Source organism: Pogona vitticeps, chromosome 6, assembly GCF_051106095.1.
Source record: "Pogona vitticeps strain Pit_001003342236 chromosome 6, PviZW2.1, whole genome shotgun sequence".
NCBI classification, from domain to species: domain Eukaryota; kingdom Metazoa; phylum Chordata; class Lepidosauria; order Squamata; family Agamidae; genus Pogona; species Pogona vitticeps.
This window is the reverse complement of record NC_135788.1, coordinates 106794627-106817669: the sequence shown is the minus strand read 5'-3', so window position 1 is coordinate 106817669 and position 23043 is coordinate 106794627. Positions and strand designations below refer to the sequence as shown.

General features: G+C 41.5%; 1 protein-coding gene across 2 annotated transcripts in view; it reads right to left on the bottom strand.

Moving 5' to 3' along the window:
* The window catches only part of LOC110078592 (protein kinase C and casein kinase II substrate protein 3), a 38319-nt gene extending 21979 nt beyond the window's left edge, over positions 1–16340 (bottom strand). The window contains exons 1-4 of one of the 2 annotated variants that reach the window (XM_073004548.2): positions 15754–16340; positions 15503–15633; positions 2936–3003; positions 1433–1589 (exon numbers count right to left, since the gene is read on the bottom strand). In XM_073004548.2, coding sequence (XP_072860649.2) covers positions 1433–1589; positions 2936–3003; positions 15503–15633; positions 15754–15830 — 433 coding nt within the window. In that variant the 5' untranslated portion in view covers positions 15831–16340. Of the gene's footprint in view, positions 1–1432; positions 1590–2935; positions 3004–14110; positions 14318–15502; positions 15634–15753 lie in introns of those variants that run through there. The other variant, XM_020792916.3, reaches the window with a different exon arrangement.
* Positions 16341–23043: the final 6703 nt, after the last annotated feature.

The following is a 23043-nucleotide window of genomic DNA, read 5'->3' as shown; positions in this document are numbered from 1 at the left end:
TTTTCGCTCCTGTAAAAGTGTCTTACAATGTTTGGAAGCCGTTTTAAATGGTTGCAATGGTTAGCCCACCTCCTGAAACCTACGCAAACTGATTTTGGTGTTGTTCTGACACTTCGTTAATTTATGGTAATTTTTTGTTTTCCCCCCTCATTGAACTCCATGCATTTCAATGAGGGGGAAAAACAAAAAATTACCATAAGTTAACGAAGTGTCAGAACAACACCAAAATCAGTTTGCATAGGTTTCAGGAGGTGGGCTAACCATTGCAACCATTTAAAACGGCTTCCAAACATTGTAAGACACTTTTACAGGAACGAAAAAGAGACATCGTTTTGTGAAAATCCCCCATAGGAAACATCTCTGTGTGAGGCGGCAAATTTAACAGAAAAAGGCATCGTTGTGTGAATTCATCGTTGTGTGAGGCACCCGTTGTGCGAGGCACCACTGTATATAGGTGCAAGTGATAAGGTGATCCAGTGTTAATCTCATATAGATTTTTTAAAAAATCAGAGGACTACTGGGAGAAAGAAGGCAGGGAAGGCAGGGATGTGTTTCCATGACCCAATTGCCTATATAACTGAAACACACCTTTAGAAGAATGAGTCAACTGACCACATAGGAAACATCCATTTAAATCATTATGACTTAAAAGAGAAGCTCCCAGCAGCAGAGAAATAAAGTCATGTTAGGACCAAAAAGGGCTGGACTGATTCAAATTGGCCTTTGCTCCATGTGATCAGAAAAAAATTGCTTCGAATTGATGTGCATGATAACTGCAGCAAATCCCACATTATTTGGTCTAGTGGCCATAGCCTAACTGAGGAATCTTTACAGAAAACATGAACATAGACGCAAGTTCTTAAAGGTTCTGTCAACATAGCTTTGCCATTTTATGACTCAGCATACTGAAACATGAACAGAAAGCTAAAGGGACAAGACATAGAATTGGTGAACATTTCTGCCAGTGTATATTCTGGGAACAAAGAGGGACAGCAAATTCTCCTAGGCTTTAGAGCTTAGCGGGAGTTTTATGCAAGAAAACAACAGCAAAAATATTATTGTACTTCAAAACATCTCCATTTTCCATTAGTTTTAAATAATTATTCATTGGTTATAGCAACTCTTCTAATAAGCTCAAGGTGGTATATTTAGCTCTTTCTTCAGCATTTAGCTTCACATTTATCCTCATAGTGAAGCACGCTATGCTGAGAGGAAGAGGAACTGGCCCAAGGTCACATAGGGAATTTAGTTGCTTACTGAGGATTAGAACCCAAGTCTGTTACCTTCCAGTCAGGCCCTTGAATCATCACACCAGATTTGCTCCTCCCCTCCCCTGAGGATTCTTCTGAAAACCTGAATTTGGGAAGCAAAAGCGACTGCACAAATTAGGTCTTTTTCGCACAGCCGGAAGAAGGACCTGGAAACAACTCACTTCCATCAACAAGGGGCCGCCACTTGCGAGTCCACTCCTCCATCATCAAGGCATAGTTGCGTTCAATTTTTGCACGTTCCTGGAAACAGGTGACAATCTGATCACAGACACGATAACCATCATCCAGCCGCTTGACTGTGCTCTGGTAATGATTGGGCTACAGGAAAGTGGAGCAGAAGAAGGATCAGGAAACAGATTAAGTGGAGTACAGAACAGAGCAAATTCCCCTTAAAAACATCTCCGAAGGGGTCATTCACTGCAGCCACACCCAAGAGAGTAATCTATCACAGCAAAAATGACAAAGCCGTATTGGACCTTAAACTTTTGCTGGTTACTTGCTTTTGCAGACTGCAAACCATTTAATCAGATGTGCCTGAAGAAGTGGCCTACAGTATACAAAGCTATCCAAGCCGTTTAGGACTTCACAGGTGAGAACCAGTACTTTGAATGCAGGCACATCGAGGTGGCTATGAAATTGGGCAGGGGACCCATGTGGGCCGGAGGGCCATATGCTGCCGATTTCTGATCTGGCCGTCTCCTGCTAATTGCTAAGACTTTTGCAAAGAATGCTGAACTAGATGGGCCTTGATCTGATCCATCAAAACATTGCTTACTTTCTCAAGTAAGATATCATCATATCTAGAACATTAACATGCAGTTCATCACACTGTCTTTACAAAGAGTATACAAATAACTCTTGTTTAGTACATTTGAAAGACCCTAAGAAGCCAAAGGGATTCTAGATAAACAACAACAAATAAAGCATGCAATACTGAAATCAGGACACCTCAATGAGAGAACTTGGAAAACTTGCTTTCCAAGCACCCTTACTCGATCGCCTTTCATCTACATTTCTTTTGTGATAATCCAGAATGAAATTGTCAGTACCTCCCCATTTCTGTCTCGCTTCTTCCCTGCCATCCGACAAATGTCACACCATTTTGACTCTACTGACTTCTCCCAAAAAGTTTGGAGGGATGGATCTGCCTGTGTTATTTCAGTTTCTCATTTTTCCAATCTTTATCTTGGTCCACCCCAAGTATTTCCATGGTTCACTGCTGTAAATTCAGAACTTCATTGCTCACAAGGAAACTCATATGTGCTTTTTTGTGTGCACTTTGCCTAATATCTGCCTTTTTACATACAGTTTCTACTTTTAAAAAAATGCATTTTGGCAACAGCAATTCTGTTAATAGAACGCATTTTGGGACATTCATCTTCAATCATATATACATTTTCCTTGCACTTTCCCCAAACACAGATGTTTTTAATGCAGTTTTAAATGTTAAAACTCAATCGCAAAATTTGGAGGAATGTCAATTTCTAATGATACCGTATTGTTTTGGTTTACAATTGGAACCAATTTGGTTTATACCACTGGAACAATGTTTAAAATAGTTAAATTCAAATATCTTCCCAACTGCGCCAGAAACATTTTAGCAGAATTCTCATAAGATCATATATCTTCCAACCCTTATATCATTTTTGCTATTATTTACTCACCATCCAAAAGCTGTTTGTAGTTGGTTCATCAGCAGCGACCTCACTATATATCACGGACATGGTGTCACCTGTTGGGGAAACAGGTATCAGAGGCTGGTCTGTACTCGCCAAAGCATCAAGTTAAGACACAACACCTGTTCCCAATTTCACTCTCCTTGTCATGATCAAATGTCAACAAGAGCAAAACCCACAATAGAACTATTGGAGTAGGGGTAGATGCAGTTCTTTCCAACACAGCCATGAAGGAGATCTGTCCCCCACCTCAGGTGATGAATCCCACTGATTTTAGTATGATCCTTTTAACTGGAGATGTTGGGAATTGAGGGGATATGTAATTTTAGAGAGAGGTGATGGTCCTGTGGTAGAGCACTTGCAGGGCATGGAGCAGGTCCCAGGTTTAATACCCACCAGGAAGCGCCTCCAAGTAAACAGACTTGGTTGTAAACCTGCCTTACATTTTAAGCTAGACCATTAGCTCAATAGTCTTAACATTTGCGAAAACACTTGTGGCGGCCATTTTGGAACCGCCAACCAGCTGTTCTGTAAACATCGCAATGTGAAGATCGGTAAGCGAAACGCTTAACGATCATCACAATGTGAGTTTTTCCCTATTTAAACATCGCAATGCAATCGCTTTTGCGATCGCAATTGCGACATCGCTATGCGGATTCGTCGTTAAACGGTGCACTCGTTAAGCGAGGCACCACTGCATATCATTGCACTTCTGCCCATGTAACTAAACAATAGGTTTCCGTCCACTGTTTCTAAATTTGTATCTTTTCATCCTATGGGCAAAACTCTGCCATTTTTGTTTTTGTACATCGGTGTCCCCAAAAAACCATTTGGTTTTTTGTTTGTTTGTTTTTAATTATGATGCACCCACCATGGCCCACCCAAGAATTTCACATCAAACAAAGCAGGTTTTAAAATATTTGGCCAAAAATCTTGTTCGACAAATGATAGCTTGTTTTAAAAACAGCAACATTTTTGTATTTAGAATGGGAACATTTGGGGAAATAACATAGCTGAGGGAAAGAACACTTGCTTCCTACGTTAAGAGCTACCATGTTCAGCTTCCAGGTGAGAAAAATCATTTCAGAGATAATTGCGAAAGAAAGATAATGGGATGAGAGAATGAGAGCTAATGACATTATATCTCTCCACAGTGATACAGTATTGGTTCAGATTCCACCCGGCCTACCGGCCCACCCACTATTTTCTGTGACTCAGGACAGGTTTTCCAAGAGCAACATCACCCCTTCCAAGTTTTAGTCATCTTAAAAGGGAAAATTCCATTTAGTTATGATGGCTGTGCTCATAGTAGCCAATAAACAAGAGCCAGGCTAGTGGTAATCCTCTGGATGGTCGTAAATTCCAGCCCCCATTAGCCCTAGCCAGCATAACCAATGGCCAGGGGTGATGGGAGTTGTAGTCTATCAAAACATATGGAAGGCCACAGTTTGTCAACCTCTGGAGCAAGAGATAATATAAGAGTTGCTATTCAAGTATGGTGCTTATTATAATCAGGTCCAGCTTGAGGGTTTTTAGCAGGTATACAGTTTTAGAAATAATTCGAATATTAGGCAGTTTTAGGCAGCATATGTTGTGGGAGGCAGCAGCAACTTCCTGACTAAACAAAGCAATTCCCAAAGCTCTATGCTGGACTATGTAGTCCATTCTGATCCAGCAGGGTTCGTTTTAAGAAAAGTTTTCTGGGCTGAAAAATAGCAGCCTCCCCCCCCCCCCCGCCCCAAGCTTACACAATGCTGAGAATTCATCAGTACTGTACTGAAAAACAGATATACCGGTATCTGCTGCTTGGTGAAAAGGTCACAGAAGTTCACATTGGTTAGGAGGAAATTACTGATTTATTTTCCATTCATTCCTTTGAAACTCCTCCAGGAAGTGTGGCAATCCAACCTAGCAAGGAAAGCTGCCTAAAGCTTTGAATTAAACAAACAATGCAGTTGGGCTTTCTCAATATCGAAGACATTTGTAAGGGGACACAAGAGAGAGCTTCCTCTGTGGACACTCCCAGGTTTTTGGAATGTTGTCCCTTGAGAGGTTAGGTTGATCCTTCTTCCCTTTTATCCTTCCATCCACAGTTGAAGACCCACCTCTTCAGGCAGGCTTTTAATAACCATAACTGAGTCCCTGAATGCTGGTTTGTAGCTGAGCAAGTTCTTTAAAATATTTAAATCCTTTAAATCATTCAATGTATTTTAATTACTATCATACTTTAATTGTTTTCAAGTATAATTTATTATGTTTTTCACTTTTTAAATGCTGTGAGTTGCCTTGGGAAAGAGGCAGCCTATAAATGAGTCAAAACAAACAAACAACTAGTCACAATCTCCAAGTCTTCATACTACAAGCCTTTGCCCATTTATCTGAAACTACAGTACAGTATACACAGCTCAACTCATTGAGATTTACTTCTAGGCAGATGTAGAATTGTATTACTAGTTTTTGTAACACAAACAGAATGTGAAATCTATGAACAGTGGCAGTCCTGTTCATTGTCCCACCACTGCAAGACATTAGGCTGGTAAGCACACAAGACTGTGTGCTTACATTTTCCATTAACAACACTCTAACTGTGAAACTTCTCTGCCTCCCTAAAAAGGATGTCAGTCTTGCTAAAATCTGAGAGGCAGTCACAACTGCATAGTTTCGTCAGGCCTTTGGCTTTTAAAAGAATTTTCAGTCTGTTTGCAAATAATATTTTGCCTCCATTCTATTTTAATATTATGATCCCTGTTGTACAATGTTGGGGGAGGGGGTCTACTGGACCAAAAAATTATTAGCCCATACTTTCAATCAACCAAGAAATTTCAGTGCCTTATATTTGAGAAAATCTGCCCATGAAATTAGAGACTGGAGCATCTCTCCTATTTGTACCCCTTCTTGAATTAGCACATATCAGATAGTGAATTAGCAACTTGGTGATAGAGACATTAAGAAACAGATGATGCATAGCTATGATGCAAGACTTTGGGATGGGTGGGAATTTGATTTCCTTTTATCTTTTTAAAGAATTTACCAAATTCATAAATTTCTTCATAATCATAATGGAAATATTTAAGATGTAAGAGAAAAACCAGTGTGGGAGAAACCTAAAACCGTCAGATTCATCCATCCATCCGGGTTCAACTATTACAAATATGGTGTTTTATCTCTTGTACCCCACTATTCTTAGCCATAAAGGAACCATCCGTTTTGATACAGGGCCATGGGGAAGGGTACCGAATGACTGGCAATCTTTTGTCTAACAAATTAGATTAGAGATAATCTAATCCACACTACCAAGTATGAACCCAACCACCTCTGAGCTAGTCTGCAGCCTCTGTTTTGGGCCCTGCTTTACACAAGGATACCAAGCTTGGACATCTGGCCATGGATTTTGGAATTTACTTGATGGCATGTGATTATTTATTGTATGTTTCCTCTGCATCAACTCTAGCTCTGTAATGCTCAGTTGGTCAAATATGACCATGGGGCCAGAAACTAGCTTATGTTTGCGAATTTATTTATTTATTATTTTATTTTTTTAGTGGTCTATTAAAGGTATCATACATTCAGACTGTGTACAAAAACAATGTGGCTTTAACAATTTTTTTTCAATTAACTCACATTAGTCCCTGCAAATATTGGATTTTACAATCACTAGATAGAAACCTCATCCAGTCCAACCACTTGCCAGTGTAGGAAATTCATTAGTACAGTATCTCTGGTAGCTGAACGTCCAGCCTCTGTTCAAAAGCTTTTGAACACTAAGAAAATTCCTCCATTTCTGGAAGCAGATTATTTTTCTCCAAGCAGTTTGCATCACCTTGATATTCTTCCTATATTTACAGTAGTTGTAATTACCTTTTCTATAACTTGTACTCCCTGAATCGGGTCCCACACCTCAGAACAGCTTTCCACATCCTGGTGTCATCCAAGTGTTGTGGACTACAATTTCTCACTAACCTCTTTCAAAATGACCAATGACAAAGATAACGGGAGATGGAAGTCTAAAGCATTTGTGAAGCCTACAGTTACAAAGGCGAGTCTGGAACATCAAAAAGCAATTTTTCCCCATCCTAGCAGCTGAGTAGGGTACATAACAGAATAACCTATTTTTAAAATCCCTGCAGTTCATTTAAAGCATAAACCAATCTCAGTTAATAGATACCCTGCCCACATTACATATAGATATGGTATATGGTTCCCTAACAGCACTGTTTGGCATGGGGAAAAAAAGACATTGCCCGCTTGTGTTTCTACTTCAAATGATCCATCATTCCCCTTTAAGAGCTGACCACTATCCTTCTGGAACAGAGCTGGAACATGCCATCTTTTTGGGACTATTCACTGAGAGGCAAAATAGCTCTTTGTTTTGCATTCACAGACAGGTACCAAGAGTTAAAACAGATTGCACTGAAGATCAGGACCTTTTAAGCACTGGCCAAATCATACCAAATTTCACAGTGTGGACAGGCCCTTAGGACTACAAAATTAGGCTCTCCCTCACCAGGTTTCCCCCTTAGGTGTTCGACTACAACATCCATCATCCCAGTGGACCTTCTCACTGAGGATTATGGGAGCTACAGCCCACTACGTCAGGAGGACTTCCGGTTAGGAAAAGCTACTTGGTGCCAGAATTCCCCATTTCCTCGTAGCTCCAAATAAAACTGGTAGGTTGTGTTCTCCTGGCTACAGCCGGCTGCCTGCTGTTTGTCCCTCCCTCTCATTCCCCTGCTCCCTGCTCACCCCCCCCTTTAGCTTCCAACCAGCCTGCCAAAGGATCTTGGACTGCATTGCATTAAAGAGAAAGGGGGGGGGGAGGCTGGAGAGGGCTGAGCCACTGACAGCACTTTTGTCTTTAAGCGGGTGGAAAAGCCATTTGAAGGCTGGAGGATTGTGTGGGATGGGGGAAGGCAAGCTGCAGATGGGGGGACATGTGTTTGCAGTTAGCTGGGACCGCAGGCTGGAGGAGAATAAATAGCAGATTGCAGAGGAAAAGGCAAGCAAGGCAGCCACATTGTCCAAGGTGGTGTGTATTTGGAGGGAAGCTGGAGAGGAACAAATCCACAGTTTACTTGAATCTCTGGATTCTATGAAGATGGGAACTGCCCACAGTTTATTGTAAACAACCTAGAGAGTTGCAACACTAATTGAAAAACACAAGTTCTTCGGCGGTCTGCTTTCTTTATGGTCCAGCTCTCACTTCCATACATCACTACAGGAAAAACCATAGCTTTGACTATGCGGACCTTTGTCGGCAAGGTGATGTCTCTGCTTTTTAAGATGCTGTCTAGGTTTCTCAACACTTTCCTCCCAAGAAGCAGGTGTCTTTTAATTTCGTGGCTGCTGTCACCGTCTGCAGTGATCATGGAGCCCAAGAAAGTAAAATCACTGTCTCCATATCTTCCCCTTCTATTTGCCAGGAGGTGATGGGACCAGTGGCCATGATCTTAGTTTTTTTGATGTTGAGCTTCAGACCATTTTTGCGCTCTCCTTTTTTGCCCTCATTAAGAGGTTCTTTAATTCATCCTCATTTTCTGCCATCAGAGTGGTATCATCTGCATATCAGAGGTTGTTGATATTTCTTCCCGCAATCTTAATTCCGGTTTGGGATTCATCCAATCCTGCCTTTCGCATGATGTATTCTGCATATAAGTTAAATAAGCAAGGAGACAATATACAGCCTTGCCGTACTCCTTTCCTAATTTTGAACCAATCATTTGTTCCATATCCAGTTCTAACTGTTGCTTCCTGTCCCATGTATAGGTTTCTCAGGAGATAGATAAGGTGGTCAGGCACTCCCATTTCTTTGAGGACTTGCCATAGTTTGCTGTGGTCCACACAGTCAAAGGCTTTTGCAGAAGTAGATGTTTTTTCTGGAACTCTCTGGCTTTCTCCATAATCCAGCGCATGTTAGCAATTTGGTCTCTAGTTCCTCTGCCCCTTTGGAATCCAGCCTGTACTTCTGGGAGTTCTCGGTCCACATACTGCTGAAGCCTACCTTGGAGGATTTTGAGCATAACCTTGCTAGCGTGTGAAATGAGTGCAATTGTACGGTAGTTGGAGCATTCTTTGGCACTGCTCTTCTTTGGGATTGGGATGTACACTTATCTTTTCCAATCCTCTGGCCACTGCTGGGTTTTCCAAACTTGCTGGCATATTGAATGTAGCACCTTAACAGCATCATCTTTCAAGATTTTAAATAGTTCAACTGGAATGCCATCACCTCCACTGGCCTCCTTGTTAGGCATGCTTTCTAAGGCCCACTTGATTTCACTCTCCAGGATGTCTGCTCCAGGTCAGCAACCACACTATCTGGGTTGTCTGGGACATCCAGATCTTTCTGGTATAATTCATCTGTGTATTCTTGCCACCTCTTTTTGATGTCTTCTGCTTCTGTGAGGTCCCCGTCATTTTGTCCTTTATCAAGTCCATCTTTGCACAAAAGGTTCCTTTCATATCTCCAGTTTTCTTGAATAGACCTCTGGTTTTTCTCTTTTGATTATTTTCCTCTATTTCTTTGCACTGTTTGTTTAAGAAGGCCCTCTTGTCTCTCCTTGCTATTCTTTGGAAGTCTGCATTCAATTTTCTGTAACTTTCTCTATCTCCCTTGCATTTTGTTTCCCTTCTCTTCCCTGCTATTTGTAAGGCCTCATTAGACAGCCACTTTGCTTTCTTGCATTTCCTTTTCTTTGGGATGGCTTTTGTTGCTGCCTCCTGTACAATGTTACGAGCCTCCATCCATAGTTCTTCAGGCACTCTGTCCACCAAATCGAGTTCCTTAAATCTGTTCTTCACTTCCACTGTGTATTCATAAGGGATTTGGTTTAGATTATATCTGACTAGCCCAGTAGTTTTTCCTACTTTCTTCAGTTTAAGCTTGAGTTTTGCTATAAGAAGCTGATGATCAGAGCCACAACCAGCTCGAGGTCTTTTTTTGCTGAGTGTATAGAGCTTCTCCATCTTTGGCTGCAGGGAACATAATCAATCTGAGTTCAGTATTGCCCATCTAGTGATGTCCATGTGTAGAGTCGCCACTTGTGTTGTTGGAAAAGAGTGTTTGTTATGACTCGCTTGTTCTCTTGACAAAACTCTATTAGCCTTTGCCCTCCTTCATTTTGAACGCCAAGGCCAAACGTACCTGTTGTTCCTTTTATCTCTTGACCCTCTACTTTAGCATTCCAATCCTCTATAATGAGAAGAACATCTTTCTTTGTTGTCAGTTCTAGAAGGTGTTGTAAGTCTTCATAGAATTGGTCAATTTCAGTCTCTTCAGCATTGGTGGTTGGTGCATAAACTTGGATTACTGTGATGCTGAAAGGTCTGCCTTGGATTCATATTGAAATCATTCTATCATTTTTGAGATTGTATCCCAGTACAGCTTTTCCCACTCTTTTGTTGACTATGAGGGCTACTCCATTTCTTCTACGGGATTCTTGCTCACAATAGTAGATATGAGAATTGTCTGAATTGAATTCACCCATAGATATTAGGGTTGCTCTAAGTCTGATATACTGTAATCTGATGGCACACAACACGAAATTAGTATTTCTTTGCATTTGGGAGACCAAGGAACAGTTGTTTTGCTAAACCTGGGAAAACAAGGGACCTGTCTCCGTGTTCTACTATCAGCCTAAGGACCAATTCTGACTCTGTTTCACACAGCAATGAATATTGCTCTATTTAATGTCCCCAAAGTGCATCTAAAGATGTAAAGCATCATAGTGCCCAAGGGCATATCTGACACAGTACGGAATGTCATTGCGCCTCTCGCAGGCTCTTTTGGACTTAAATTCTCAACAATAACAATGTGTAAAAAAACTACCATATATACACTTTTGAAAATACTGAAAAGTTGCTCTCAGGAATTGTCAGAAGTATGTTGTTCAAAACAGTTAATTCTTTCTTTAATTTCTGCAAAGCCCCACTTACCACTATACCAAAACAAAATGTAGAAAAGGGTGGTATAGGAATACAGTATTTCAAAAATAAAATTAGGAATAACATTTCTCAACTCCAATCAGAAAACAGAGTCTTTAAAACCGTAAAACACAATCCTACAACTCCACAGTTCCCAGAAATTCTCAGTCAGGATGGCCAGTGGGCATAGAGGTGGGGGATTCTGGGAGCTGAAGTCCAAATTCTCCGAATTCTGATTAACAAAGGCTAGGCACTCTAGCTGGCACAGACCAGCCTTCAGCACTTATGCAGACCTACATCCCGTATGGGATAAACAGCAGTGCAAAGAATGAGTAACTTCTCAAATGGATCACAACTCCCATCAGCCCTAAGCCACCACTGTTCGTAATAAGGGGTGGTTGCTGTTATAACCTGGCAATATCTGAAGGAGGGGAGATATGTTTCTCATTCCTCAGTGGAGCAGGCATTTACCATGTACAGAGTTCCATGTCATCTTCCAAAGTTGAAAACATACATATATTTATAGTTTGCTGGTCTCCTCACACTTCAAACTGCTTTTACACAGTGCAAAATCCATCCTGCACGCCATTCTGTTCTGTGCAGAGCAGGTCCATGAGAGATGCCCACCCTATGACCAGCAACAATGGCCGTTCTTCCACAGGTTGTTAACCTATCTGTCTCAAGCTGGCTATATCTTATGCATTTGCAAATTCCACAGTGGGCCCTTTCTGCATCCCATTAATGATTTCACAGACTTCTTTAACACCCTTTTTTCCTTGTTTTTTTTTTCCTACCATGTTACAATCTTTCTTCACAGGAGTTTGAGGTGTTACAGCCCCTTGTTTGTTTTGTTTGACTCCCCCCCCCCATTTCCTCCAGCTTCTGTTATATTTTTTGAGACCAGAATAATACACAACATCCCAAGAATGGCTATGCCATAGATCTGCATAACTAACACCATGTATTTTTCCTTCAGTTCTTCTCCTAATGATCTCTAATTTGAAATGAAATGTACCTTGTTTTTTCATGGCCACTGCGTATTACAGATTAGCATTTTCATGATCTCAAGATTCCTTTTTGGACTGCCAGCCCAAATCCTATCAGTGTATAAGCAAAACAGTTTTTGCCTTGTTCTGTTTTTCTCTGTAAGTGGTTTTATATTTTCTTGCTTACAACCTCATTTCTCATCTAATTGATCATTCTTTTTTTGAGAGAGAGAGAGAGAGAGAGAGAGAGAGAGAATGAGGGAGAGAGAAATCTTTTGGGAGCTGTTCCCAATCCCTTTCATTTTTAACCACCTTGAATAACTTGACGCTATCACCAAGTGCATTCTCCGTCAAGACATCTCCATACCGAGAAAGTCAACACCTGTTGAACCACTGCCTGGCACACCACTGTTTAAAGAACAAGAATCCTGCCACAAGTTGGGGGGCGAAACAGAATATTTCCATTTCAGCACCTATTAGATATTCTTCATCTTAAAAAGAAAGGCACGAAAGGATTCTTTATCGTCAAAAGTTTTATTCTGCCAAACCAACTCTTCTTCCTAAGCCCCTTTATGGGTAGGGGGCAGGGGCAGCAAGACTACAGCTCTTCCATTCTCCTTTCCTTATGGCTTCAACCACCACGTTAAAGTCCTCTCCTCCTCCCTGTCACTGGGATCCAGCTCTGCAATTTAATTTCGTTTTGGCTTCAGATGACTTTTTTCCCGAAAGCCAAAAAACTTGAGGGGAGAAAAAAACCAAGAGAATAGAAGGTTGGTCCAGCAAAAGTTGGCAGAAGTGAGACTGAGAGGGATGGCCTGGGATGTACTGTAAGGAAACAGGCTCCCCCTCTGCTTCTCCTAACCTGGCTTTGCTGCCTTAAGTTTCCATCCAAGAAAGAAAAGAAGTGGAAGGGGGGGGGGGATGAAAAGGGTGGGGAGACAAAATTGCCAGGTTGTGGCTGTCTCTTTTCCTTTGTACAGCTGGGTGGAGGAGACAGTTTTCTAGGAGTTGCCTGGCCAATAGGATTCAGTTTCCCAAAATCAATGACCACAAAATTGTGAAAAATTGAGGGTAGCTGGTGCCGGAACTTGGAAACGTTACTGTTTTGGACTACAACCCCCATGATCTTGCTGGCTGCAGGATGCCGGGAGCTGCAGTCTGAAAGAATAGCTTTGCCTGGCCTCGCAACAATACCTTCAATGTGTCTCTGTTCCAATCCAGCTGAAATTAGTCACAATTAATGACAGGCCAGAGACCTCAGCAGCAATCATCTGCCCCACATCCCTGCATCATTTTCCTTATTGGTGGTCTTCTGGACAGCAGCCAGAGTCCAAAACCCAAGAACAGTCACTGACCATCCCCACAGAAATATCCATCCAGACCCTCCAAAATCAATATATTTCCCAAACGAAAACTGAATATTTTTATTAAACCAAGAGTGTCTTCAAATAGAACAACACAGCTCTCCTAGTTGTCCCGGCAATAAGGGGGCCAGATCCACTCTAGTTCCCCCATAATACAGGCACTGCTTTGCACCACTGCCATCTATGGTCCATGAAGTTTAAGGCATCGGCAAGAGCAGACGCAGCGACCCCATTATCAGCCACGTCCCCATAAACTCAGCAGACTGCTCTACACCCCATACATTCACACTGCACTGTCTCTGTTAACGTCATCTACCAGACAGCGTTATTTGTGAGAATAAAAGAAATAAAAAGAAGAAATATAATGATCTTCTCGGGTTCCATGGAAGAAAGCCAAGGAGAAAAAAAATAATAATAAATGAAATCCAGTAAATATTACAGAGCCACAAAACCCTGCCACTTTTCATATCTGCATGCAGCCCAAAGCGATAGATATCGCTTCAGTCTTTCCGTCTCTCACAACCAATGTTTTGAGCCCCCCCCCCCCCAAAAGGATCCTGCAAAATAGGCCTTGTGGTTTTTCTGGAACAAATGGGAACAACTATTGGGTAGCTTTAAAAAATTACTTTTTTACATATCATGTAAAAGAGAGGAATATACATATTTCACCTCAGAACATACGTCTTCCCATAAAGTCTATCCTTTTTCCCCTCTGCCCTACCTCAGCATGGTGAAACGCTCCACAACATTCACAGAGATACAAACGCACGTCCTGAACTGGCAACGCCTTAAGGACCCCAATATATATATATATTTAATGGCACCCTATTTCCTTTTTCCATTGCAAATGACCATGGAGCCATACTGCTTCCTGAAAGGATGGACCGGGAACTTACCCTCTGGAGGGGCCCCCATCCTGACTCTCCCCAATTCTCCGTGCTCTCGGTCCCAAAGCAACAGCTGGTAGCAGCTCAGCCCTGAGTCGGATGGTGGAGGGGAGAAAGTAGAGGGGGGGGGAAATGGGGCAGGTGCCAGGGAGGACTTAGCTGTGCTGTTCTCCCCTCTGTTGCTGTCTCTCTCATTCCCTCACTTACTAGTTCTCCATCCGTGCCTGTCACACTCACTAATTCATAGCACCTCCCTCTAGCTAACTCTGATCAACCTAATCTACGTTTCCTCTACTCATATATGAACTGTCTATTCACGATCTGTAGCCTTCTCCTTTTCTTTTCATCTATCAATATACAAACAACCCAGAAGGTAATTATGTGGACTATTTTAAAGATTTAATTTTCTCCTTTTTCTGTTCTACACATCACTCATTCCCTCGTCCACCTCCAAATACTTCTTTCCTTCCTTGTCATGAAAATTCATCCTCTTGCCTCCATTCTATGTGTTTACTCAGGAGTAAGCATAGCTGAGCTCGGAAAGGAAATACCACCAACTGAGTGCAAGAAAGGCTGTCCCGAGGACTTAAAGACTGCCAGATTTATTGTGGCTTATGCCGCAAATAAATCGGTTAGTCTTTAAAGAGCCGCAGAAGATTTTGGTGTTTCTTTGATTGTTGCTTTTTTTTTCATGAAAAAAAAAATTTCAAGCTGCTACTTGTCTGGAACTTTTCCCAAATGAAGTGTGTACTATTCAGGAAAGGCACATTAAGACAAATCACTTCACAGTTTGTGTCACTTACAGTGTCAACTATGGCTAAATAATTCTATTGAATATTACTCTTCTTCCAAGCAATGGTCTAATTTCAACAATATTCAACATCTAATATACATTGTCCTCTAGTCTGTTATTGTTCTGAGAGTTTCCAAAATTAAAAAGTCAATTTCCCCATAACATAATGCATACTATAGTTGCACAAACAAGAAATTGTATTCAGGGTGTACTTGAAGTGCAACTAAATGTTATCCTATCCACACCCTATTAAGAGGGAAATCTCATTTTGAGGCAGGTTGGTTGAAAATCTGATGGGAAAAACAATGACACTGAGAGCTGGTGGCTTGCTCCGTTCATTAACAACCAAGGATGGGTTTGCATCCACCAAATTAGTCTATTAGTCCACACTAATTTTCCTCCTAAGCGCCTTCTTCACATACTTTGTGTGCTAACCTTTTTACAATTCATTCACTCTTTTCAAATTTTCTTTCCCTCTGAGTTCTTCCTCAGTTCTGCTTAAGTTTCACTGTTCTTACACTATCCCCCTGCCATAGTCATTCTCCATTTTACACTGATTTTTCTCTCTCCCCCCCCCTCCACCATTTGCACACATCCCTGTAACTCACCCTTTCCCCCTTTCTCTTTTTCTCCGGCTTTTTCCTTCATGCTGCTGCCGCTGCCGCCTCCGGTCCAGAAGAACCCAAAGCTGGAAAGGGGGCCGTTGCTGGTGGAAGATGGATTTAGGCCTGGAAAATTCCTGGCAAGGGAACGTCAAACATCAGAGGGGAAGGGAGTGGGGGGAAAGAACTCCAGAAACGCACATGTTCAAGTTAACCCTTTGCTTCTAAACAGCTGGTTCTGCCTTAAGGCATCTCACCGTCCCCCAGCTATGGGGATACTGCAGTGGGTGAATTTGCAGAGTTGCTTTCCCCATACAGTGTCCCAAGCAGGCATAACGTTTATTTCTTACGTGCCGCCCTGGCACATTCCTGACCACTCCACGCCCTGACAGCTGCCACAGCTGCACCTCTGGAACTTTTCCAAAATGTCATTGGGGGGAGTGGAGTTCGTCTATTCCCAGAGAACGACATGGCACACATATGGGCAACGGGTGCCAAACGTTCTACTAAACCGGGGGGGGGGGAATGTTTCTCAGTAGCAGATCTTCATCCAGGGACCCCCAAAGTGTTCTCCAGTCATCAAAGGAATCTGACGTTTCTATCATAAGACACCCGGATTACTGCAGCGGGACAGCCTATACTCAGTGCAACAGAAACAAAGAAAACCAGTCTCTAAGATGAGCATCAGTTATTTTCTTTCCACACATAATGCTGAATCTTGGTAGTTTATGCGTTAGAACCTGGAGAACTTTGGTTCCTTATTTGTGTATGTACCGTATATTGTTTTGCTGTTGCTGTAATTACAGAAGAAAGATGGGGACATCTGGAATGAGAGAACAGAGCTAGCCGCTTCTGACATCTTTAGATTTTTCAACCCCTTATTACATGAAGTCTTACCCACAGGCCTGCCATTAGCAAAAGCTGACCCCCTCTTTAACAAAATTGCCTTCCACGTTCATAAAGTCTAGGCACATGCTAGTTTTAAACAAACAAATGCTTAGCTTTTCAAGATTCCCAAGATTCCATACTAAAGAATGGCATTCGATGTCTTGGCAAGATGGGCATAATCATGCAGATGGACAGCCTTCTTGGGCTGTGTCACCAGTGACACCAGCAGGCAAATGTTTGGATCTTTGCAGTGCCTCTTCTGACCCACTTCTGGCTGCCAAGATCTCTGAGGGATACACTGAGGTATTGAGAAGAAAGCTGTGTGTAGCCCCCATGTTGTCCCCATGGAGAGGATCTGAGGGAGAAAGAAGAGGATATGATTTTGGCTTCCTTCATTCTGTGTCTTCTCCCTAGCCAAGTACTGTATATAAATATCCCCCATATCCGACTCCCACACCCGTCGCCTGGCTCAGCCTCTGGGGGCAAGAATTCACGAACAGTCTATTTTAAGGACAGATCTGATTTCAAGATCTAGAGCGGCCATTTTGAGAGCATGAACTACTAGGAAGATGTGTTTGTTTTAAAATGAATAAAACAACAAGATCTTTATTTCATTTGTACTTTTATTTTTTTGGAGAGGGGAGTAAGAATTCTGAGAAACTGGGTGGCATTACTAGAGCCAAGAGTTTGCCTACAACTCAGATGGAGGAAATGAAGAAAGGAGCCAACAGCTTGTGATCAGCCACATGGACTGGCTTCAATTTCAGCAAGAGATTGTACACAAGATACATATGTGTGTGTATGTGTGTGTGTATTAAGGTCACAGATCTTTTAGTACTAGAAGTTCTGTAACCTCAATATAGCTGGTAGAAATATCACTTTCTTGGGGGCTTTCCAAGATGGGCTGCTATGTTATTTTACGCTTCATGCTTTTGTGATGAGTTGTGTTGCTGCCACAGAGTGTGTTCTGCTTGGTACAGAGGTTGGCATTCAAGATGGAAACTGCTAGTCTCTCTCAACACTATCTGCCAAAACTCTGCAGCCATTGTGTGAGGCCTCTGACAATTTAAGTGCAAAACACAGTATTATTTCATAGATTCTCTGGTAGTATTTAAAATAAAGATGAACTATTATTATTCTTGAGGCATCCAGAGGTATGCAATACTGGTTAAATCATTATCATGAATTTTAAGAAAACAGCCTTGCGATTTTGATGTGTAATATCCTTATATAATTTTTTGCTTTCAGCTTGTTATTGCTGTTGTTACATGCTGTCAGGTTGCCTGAGTTATGGTGACCCTACGAATGAGTGATCTCTAAAATGTCCTGTCCTCAACAGCTTTGCTTTGCTCTTGCAAACTCAGCCCTGTGCATTCCTTTAGGGAGTCAATCCACCTCGTATTTGGTCTTCCTCTTTTCCTGCTGCATTCATCCTTTCCCATCATAATGGTTTTTTTCCAGAGAATCCTGTGTTTTTATGATGTGCCCAAAGTAGGACAGTCTCGGTTTCATCGTTTTTGCCTCCAGAGAGAGTTCAGGCTTGATTTGTTCTAATTTTGTTCATTTTCTAGTGGTCCATGATATATGCAAAGCACTGTATTTCAAACAATTTTTGTCCCTTTTCAGCTTTCTCTACTGTCCAGCGTTCGCACCCAAACATAATGATTGAGAAAACAATAAGAGTGGATTATCTTGATCTTGGATTCCAGTGACACTTGATGATATTTTCTAATTCCTTCATTGCTGCCTTCCAAATCTTAGTCTCCTGATTTCTTTGTTGCAGTCTCCTTTTGAACTGATGATTGAACCAAGGTGTATAAAGTCTTTGACAATTTCAGTTTCTTCATTGATGGCATTAAAATTGTATAGTTCATCTGTAGTCTTGATTTTTGTCTTAAAGTTCAACTGCAATCCTGCTTTCACACTTTCTTCTTTCACTTTCATTAAGAGTTGTTTCAAGTCACTGCTGCTTTCTGGCAGTAAGACTGTATCATCTGAATATCTTAAACAATTTATGACTTCTACTTGTTATAGAAGTCAGCTTGTTATAGAGGTTTAACACAACCAGGGCTTGCAGGCACAAAAGCATAGGACATTAGCAGGAATTATGACATCATCTCCTCCCCTGCATTCCTTTTTCTGTAGAGGAATGGGGCAGATACTTTCTGGAACAAAATACTTTGTTGTTATGCAAACTATGTTTGGGATAGCTTGGTCTTGAGAATGCAGCTAACACCATTAGCTTTACAAAAGAGTTGCTCTTGGTAGGGTGAAAATTGCTTGCACTGTTTTATTGTTGTTATTTTTAAAATGGATCACCACGACTAGATAGGCGGGATATAAAATAAATAAATAAATAAATAAATAAGTGCCTGATTTTTAGAATTTCCCTTTGGAGATGAGTATGGGGATTCTGATCGTGAGTGCTCATACATCAGAATTAACCACTGTATCCCTGGTTACAGGCTTAACTTTTATTGCAGTTTGAAAGCTTTCATGAGTCAGAATGGAGTCCCACAGTTCTGCTTTATGTTGCTTGCTAGTGCTTGCTAGAGTGGGCTGCTAGTTCATATGAATCTGTTTGTAGGTTACCTGCCACTTGCTTTGGTTATACCTATCAGAAGATTCAGATTCCCAGTATATGATTCCTTCCCCCATTATTTACAGAAATGAGCCCTGAAGGATATTCTTTGCCTTGTGATGACTTTGTCACCCTATACAAGGTCTTGGTAGTCATACACACTATCAGTTACATTGTTGTTGTACAATATCTACTACAGGTTTCTGGATTCTTAGCAAGTGGAAACGTTGATTGTGACACAACAAACCTCAATAACTACCTGATCGAAATAAATCATACAATCAGATTGCTCCAGGTTGACTCATAAAAACCCCACTCAGTGTGATCAAAAGCCTGTGAATTCACCATTCTGCTCTTCTTAAACACTAGGCAACAAAATGCTTCTGGGAAACCCACATACGAAGGCAGCAGACCCTGACTTCTGTTGTGACTCCCTGGAAAATAATATTCAATGGGATACTGTCCCTAAACATGAATGTTCCAATGCTGGCAACATGGCTAATAGCCATTAATAGATACGTTATCCATTAGTTTGTTTTGAATCTTAGTAGCCTACTGTAATCTAGTTTGTAACCCACACTGCATAGACAAGTGCGTATTTACTTTAGTTTGCTGTTGTTACTGCAGGAGAGTAAGCACACGGTAGTACTGGAGCAACATTAACTTGCAGATTCAGTTCTTTGACACTCAGCATGATTACCAGAGGACACTTTTATTTTGTAAAGGAATCACCCTTCTTTCTGAGAAAATAAGAAAGCTTGTGTTTATTGGAAAAATGAACTTGAGATAGGAAAGGTCATAGAAGCCCTGGTTGTAGCTGACTAAATTGGAGACATCATACAATACATATAATCAGAAATAAATGCAACACTCAAAGAGATGGTCTTGTTTTGCCAAATCAGTGGACCGCAGCTTTGGCCTCTATAATTTCTTTCTCTCAGTATCTTTAAATTATGACTTCTGCAGCAAAAAACTATGTTCTGTATGTACACGATGGTACAACAATTAGTCACCAAAGGCTGGACTATGTCAGCTAACGGCTGGATTTGCAGGATTTGCCCGGCATCTCTTAAATATTTGATCTAGTTACATCCAGTTGTAATTCCATGTTACAGGATTATTCAGGCTAATTTTCTTGTGGAAAAACCTTTGAATTTTACACATATGCTTCTGGATTATCTGCTTGCAGTTTTGAAACTAGCTGCTGGTCAGCAAAAAAAGAATTCTCTCTGTGCACTTTCAAAGACTAGAAAAGACTTGGTTTTTCAGCACAGGAATGATAAAATCTCGCCTTCTACAACTGAAAGGCATTAGAAATTGTAGAAAAGAAATGTGCAGACAGGAGGGAAGAAAGGAGAGAGAAAAAAATCTGAGACAAAATTCTAGAGAAAGCCCAGTTCCAAAACCATGCATAGAGAATTGAAAGTTTGCCTGGGTTTATATCTCAGCTCTACTTGAGTGCATGTGAATTGAGACAAACAATTGTTTCTCAGCCTTAGTTTCTAATCTATGAAATGGGGCTAATCACAGGCTATAACTTATAAAATGATGATCAGTTTTGGGAAACAGCTGTGTGCTAGTTTTGGCATTCTGCCTTGCTCTATTTACCAGAAGTTTAAATACTATGCTCCATAAATCTGAAGAAGTCAGCTTTGTCTATTCATGCCAAAAAAAATTGTTATTCTCAAAGGTGTCACAAAATCCTTAGTTGTTTTTATTTATTTATTTGATTTATACCCCGCCTATCTGGACTACCAGATTGATGCAAAAGACTAACATGGCAATCTCCTGGAAGGAGATAAGGAAAAACACAGAATCCTGTGGCATGTAAGAATTAAAAGTTTCAAGGGCCAGAAACCATTCTGTTTGATGCGAAGTATTTAAGATAACTACAGTATAGGTCTCCAAACTTCCCTATGGGTGCAGCTACATTAGTGGCAGGGAGCAAGCTAGTGTGGGCCACATTGGAATGGTCCAGTGGATTACAGTAGAGTGATCTAATCAAGCCTAATGGTTCACACAGAAACTGCTCCTACAACCCATCTTTGCCTTTTCTTAAAAGAGCTGGCTGAAAAACCACCTGTAGCTGAAGCCACCACCGTGGTTTACACCACTGGCGGTTTCTTGACAGGTCCTTTAAGATGAAGCAATAAACAATTTAAAAATTAATAATGACAACAACTGATGCAATGCATCAGCAATAGTCCATTGCAGTCTTTTTAAAAATTCACTTCCTCTGCTCTTCTGTTGAGAATATCCTAAAATTGCTTGCTCATTAAACTATTTCATTATATTAGCAAATCAAACTGGAAAGCTTGCACTAGATTGGTTCCAGAAATCAGACATGCTAAAACCGATCCAAACCAGAACAATCCTACCCACATAAAAGGAAAAAAAACCTTAAAGCCCCTGATAGAACCGATATGCCCACTCAGGAGGTAGGCTGGTTCACTCCAATGAAGATGTCACCAGATTGTTGTCTTTAAGAGAGACCCAGCCCATTCTTGCAGTGGACCAAACATTGAAAAGTCAACCTCTGAGATTATAAATTCTCAGACACATGCTTTTCATTACAGCGGTGCCTCATTACAGCGGTGTCTTGTGTGCCTCACAAGACGATTGCCACTCAAAACAATGAATTCACTAGACAATGACTTTTTTGATGCTTCCCAAAATAATTGTTCCTATGGGCAATGTTTGGGTCCTTGCCCCACAAGACAGTTCCCCCCCCAATTAGAACACATTAATTACATAAGACCTACTTTTTTATCCCAAAAACGTGGGGAGAAAGTGTATGCTGCTGGCTTTCCACAGTCTGTCTCCTAGAAAAACACCAACATAAACTTTCTCCCCCACTTTTTGGGGATAAAAAAAGTAGAGCTTATGTAATTAATGTGTTCTAATTGGGAAAAAACCATCTTACAAAGCATTGCCAAAGGGGATATGGTTGCAAATTTAAATAATAGAGAATAGTGAAAATACAAGGAGCCAAAAACTAAAGAAATTATAAAAAAACAGGGAAGTCATAAATGCAATCCCCCAGTAACAAAAATTATGCAGATGAATTCCCCACATTTGGGAAAAATCATAGGGATCAGCAGCACACCCAAAATACAATGAACAAAGGTAAAGGTAAAGGTTCCCCTTGACAATTTTTGTCCAGTCATGTTTGACTCTTAGGGGGCGGTGCTCATCCCAGTTTCCAAGCCATAGAGCCAGCGTTCTGTCCAAAGACAATCTTCTGTGGTCACATGGCCAGTGCTGTTACCTTCCCACCCAGGTGGTACCTATTTATCTACTTGGATTTGCATGCTTTTAAACTGTTAGGTTGGCAGGAGCTGGGACAAGCAACAAGGGCGCTCACTCCATTGCATGGATTCAATCTTACAACTTGGTCTTCTGACACTGCAACACAGGCTTCTACAGTTTAGCCCACAGCACCACCATACTGAACAATAAACAAACCTATCCCTAAAAAACCACTTTTATGACATGGCATTTTTCTCACAAGGCATGAGCTTAAATGCCCCTTGCCTCTCCTACCCCATTGTGTCCCCTAACCCCAAAACTTAAGGTGACCCCCTGGCTGCACCTCCCACTCAGTACAGGGCTGCACAGCCCCAGTCGTGTCAGAGGCCAAGAGAGCTCCTCAGTGTTTTGGGGTGCCCTGCAGGACCCCCATCAGGGGCTAGGTGTTCCTCCCACAATCCTCTACTGCACAGGTATTAGCATAAAGTAGCTAGGTGACCTGCCCACAATTAGCATAAGCTATTAGCATATGCTAATACCTGTGCACTAGAGGATTGTGGGAGGAACACCTAGCCCCTGATGGGGGTCCTGCAGGGCCCCAAAACACTGAGAAGCACTCTTGGCCTCTAGCAAGACTGGGGCTGTGCAGCCCTGTACTGAGTGGGAGATGCAGCCAGGGGGTCACCATGACTTGGGGCGTCAGGGGACAGAATGGGGTAGGAGAGGCTAAAGGACATTATGACTCATACCTTGCAGTGGAAATACTATGTTGTAAAAGTGGAGATTGATACAAAAGCTACAAATGGTATAAAACAGTGGTCCCCAACCT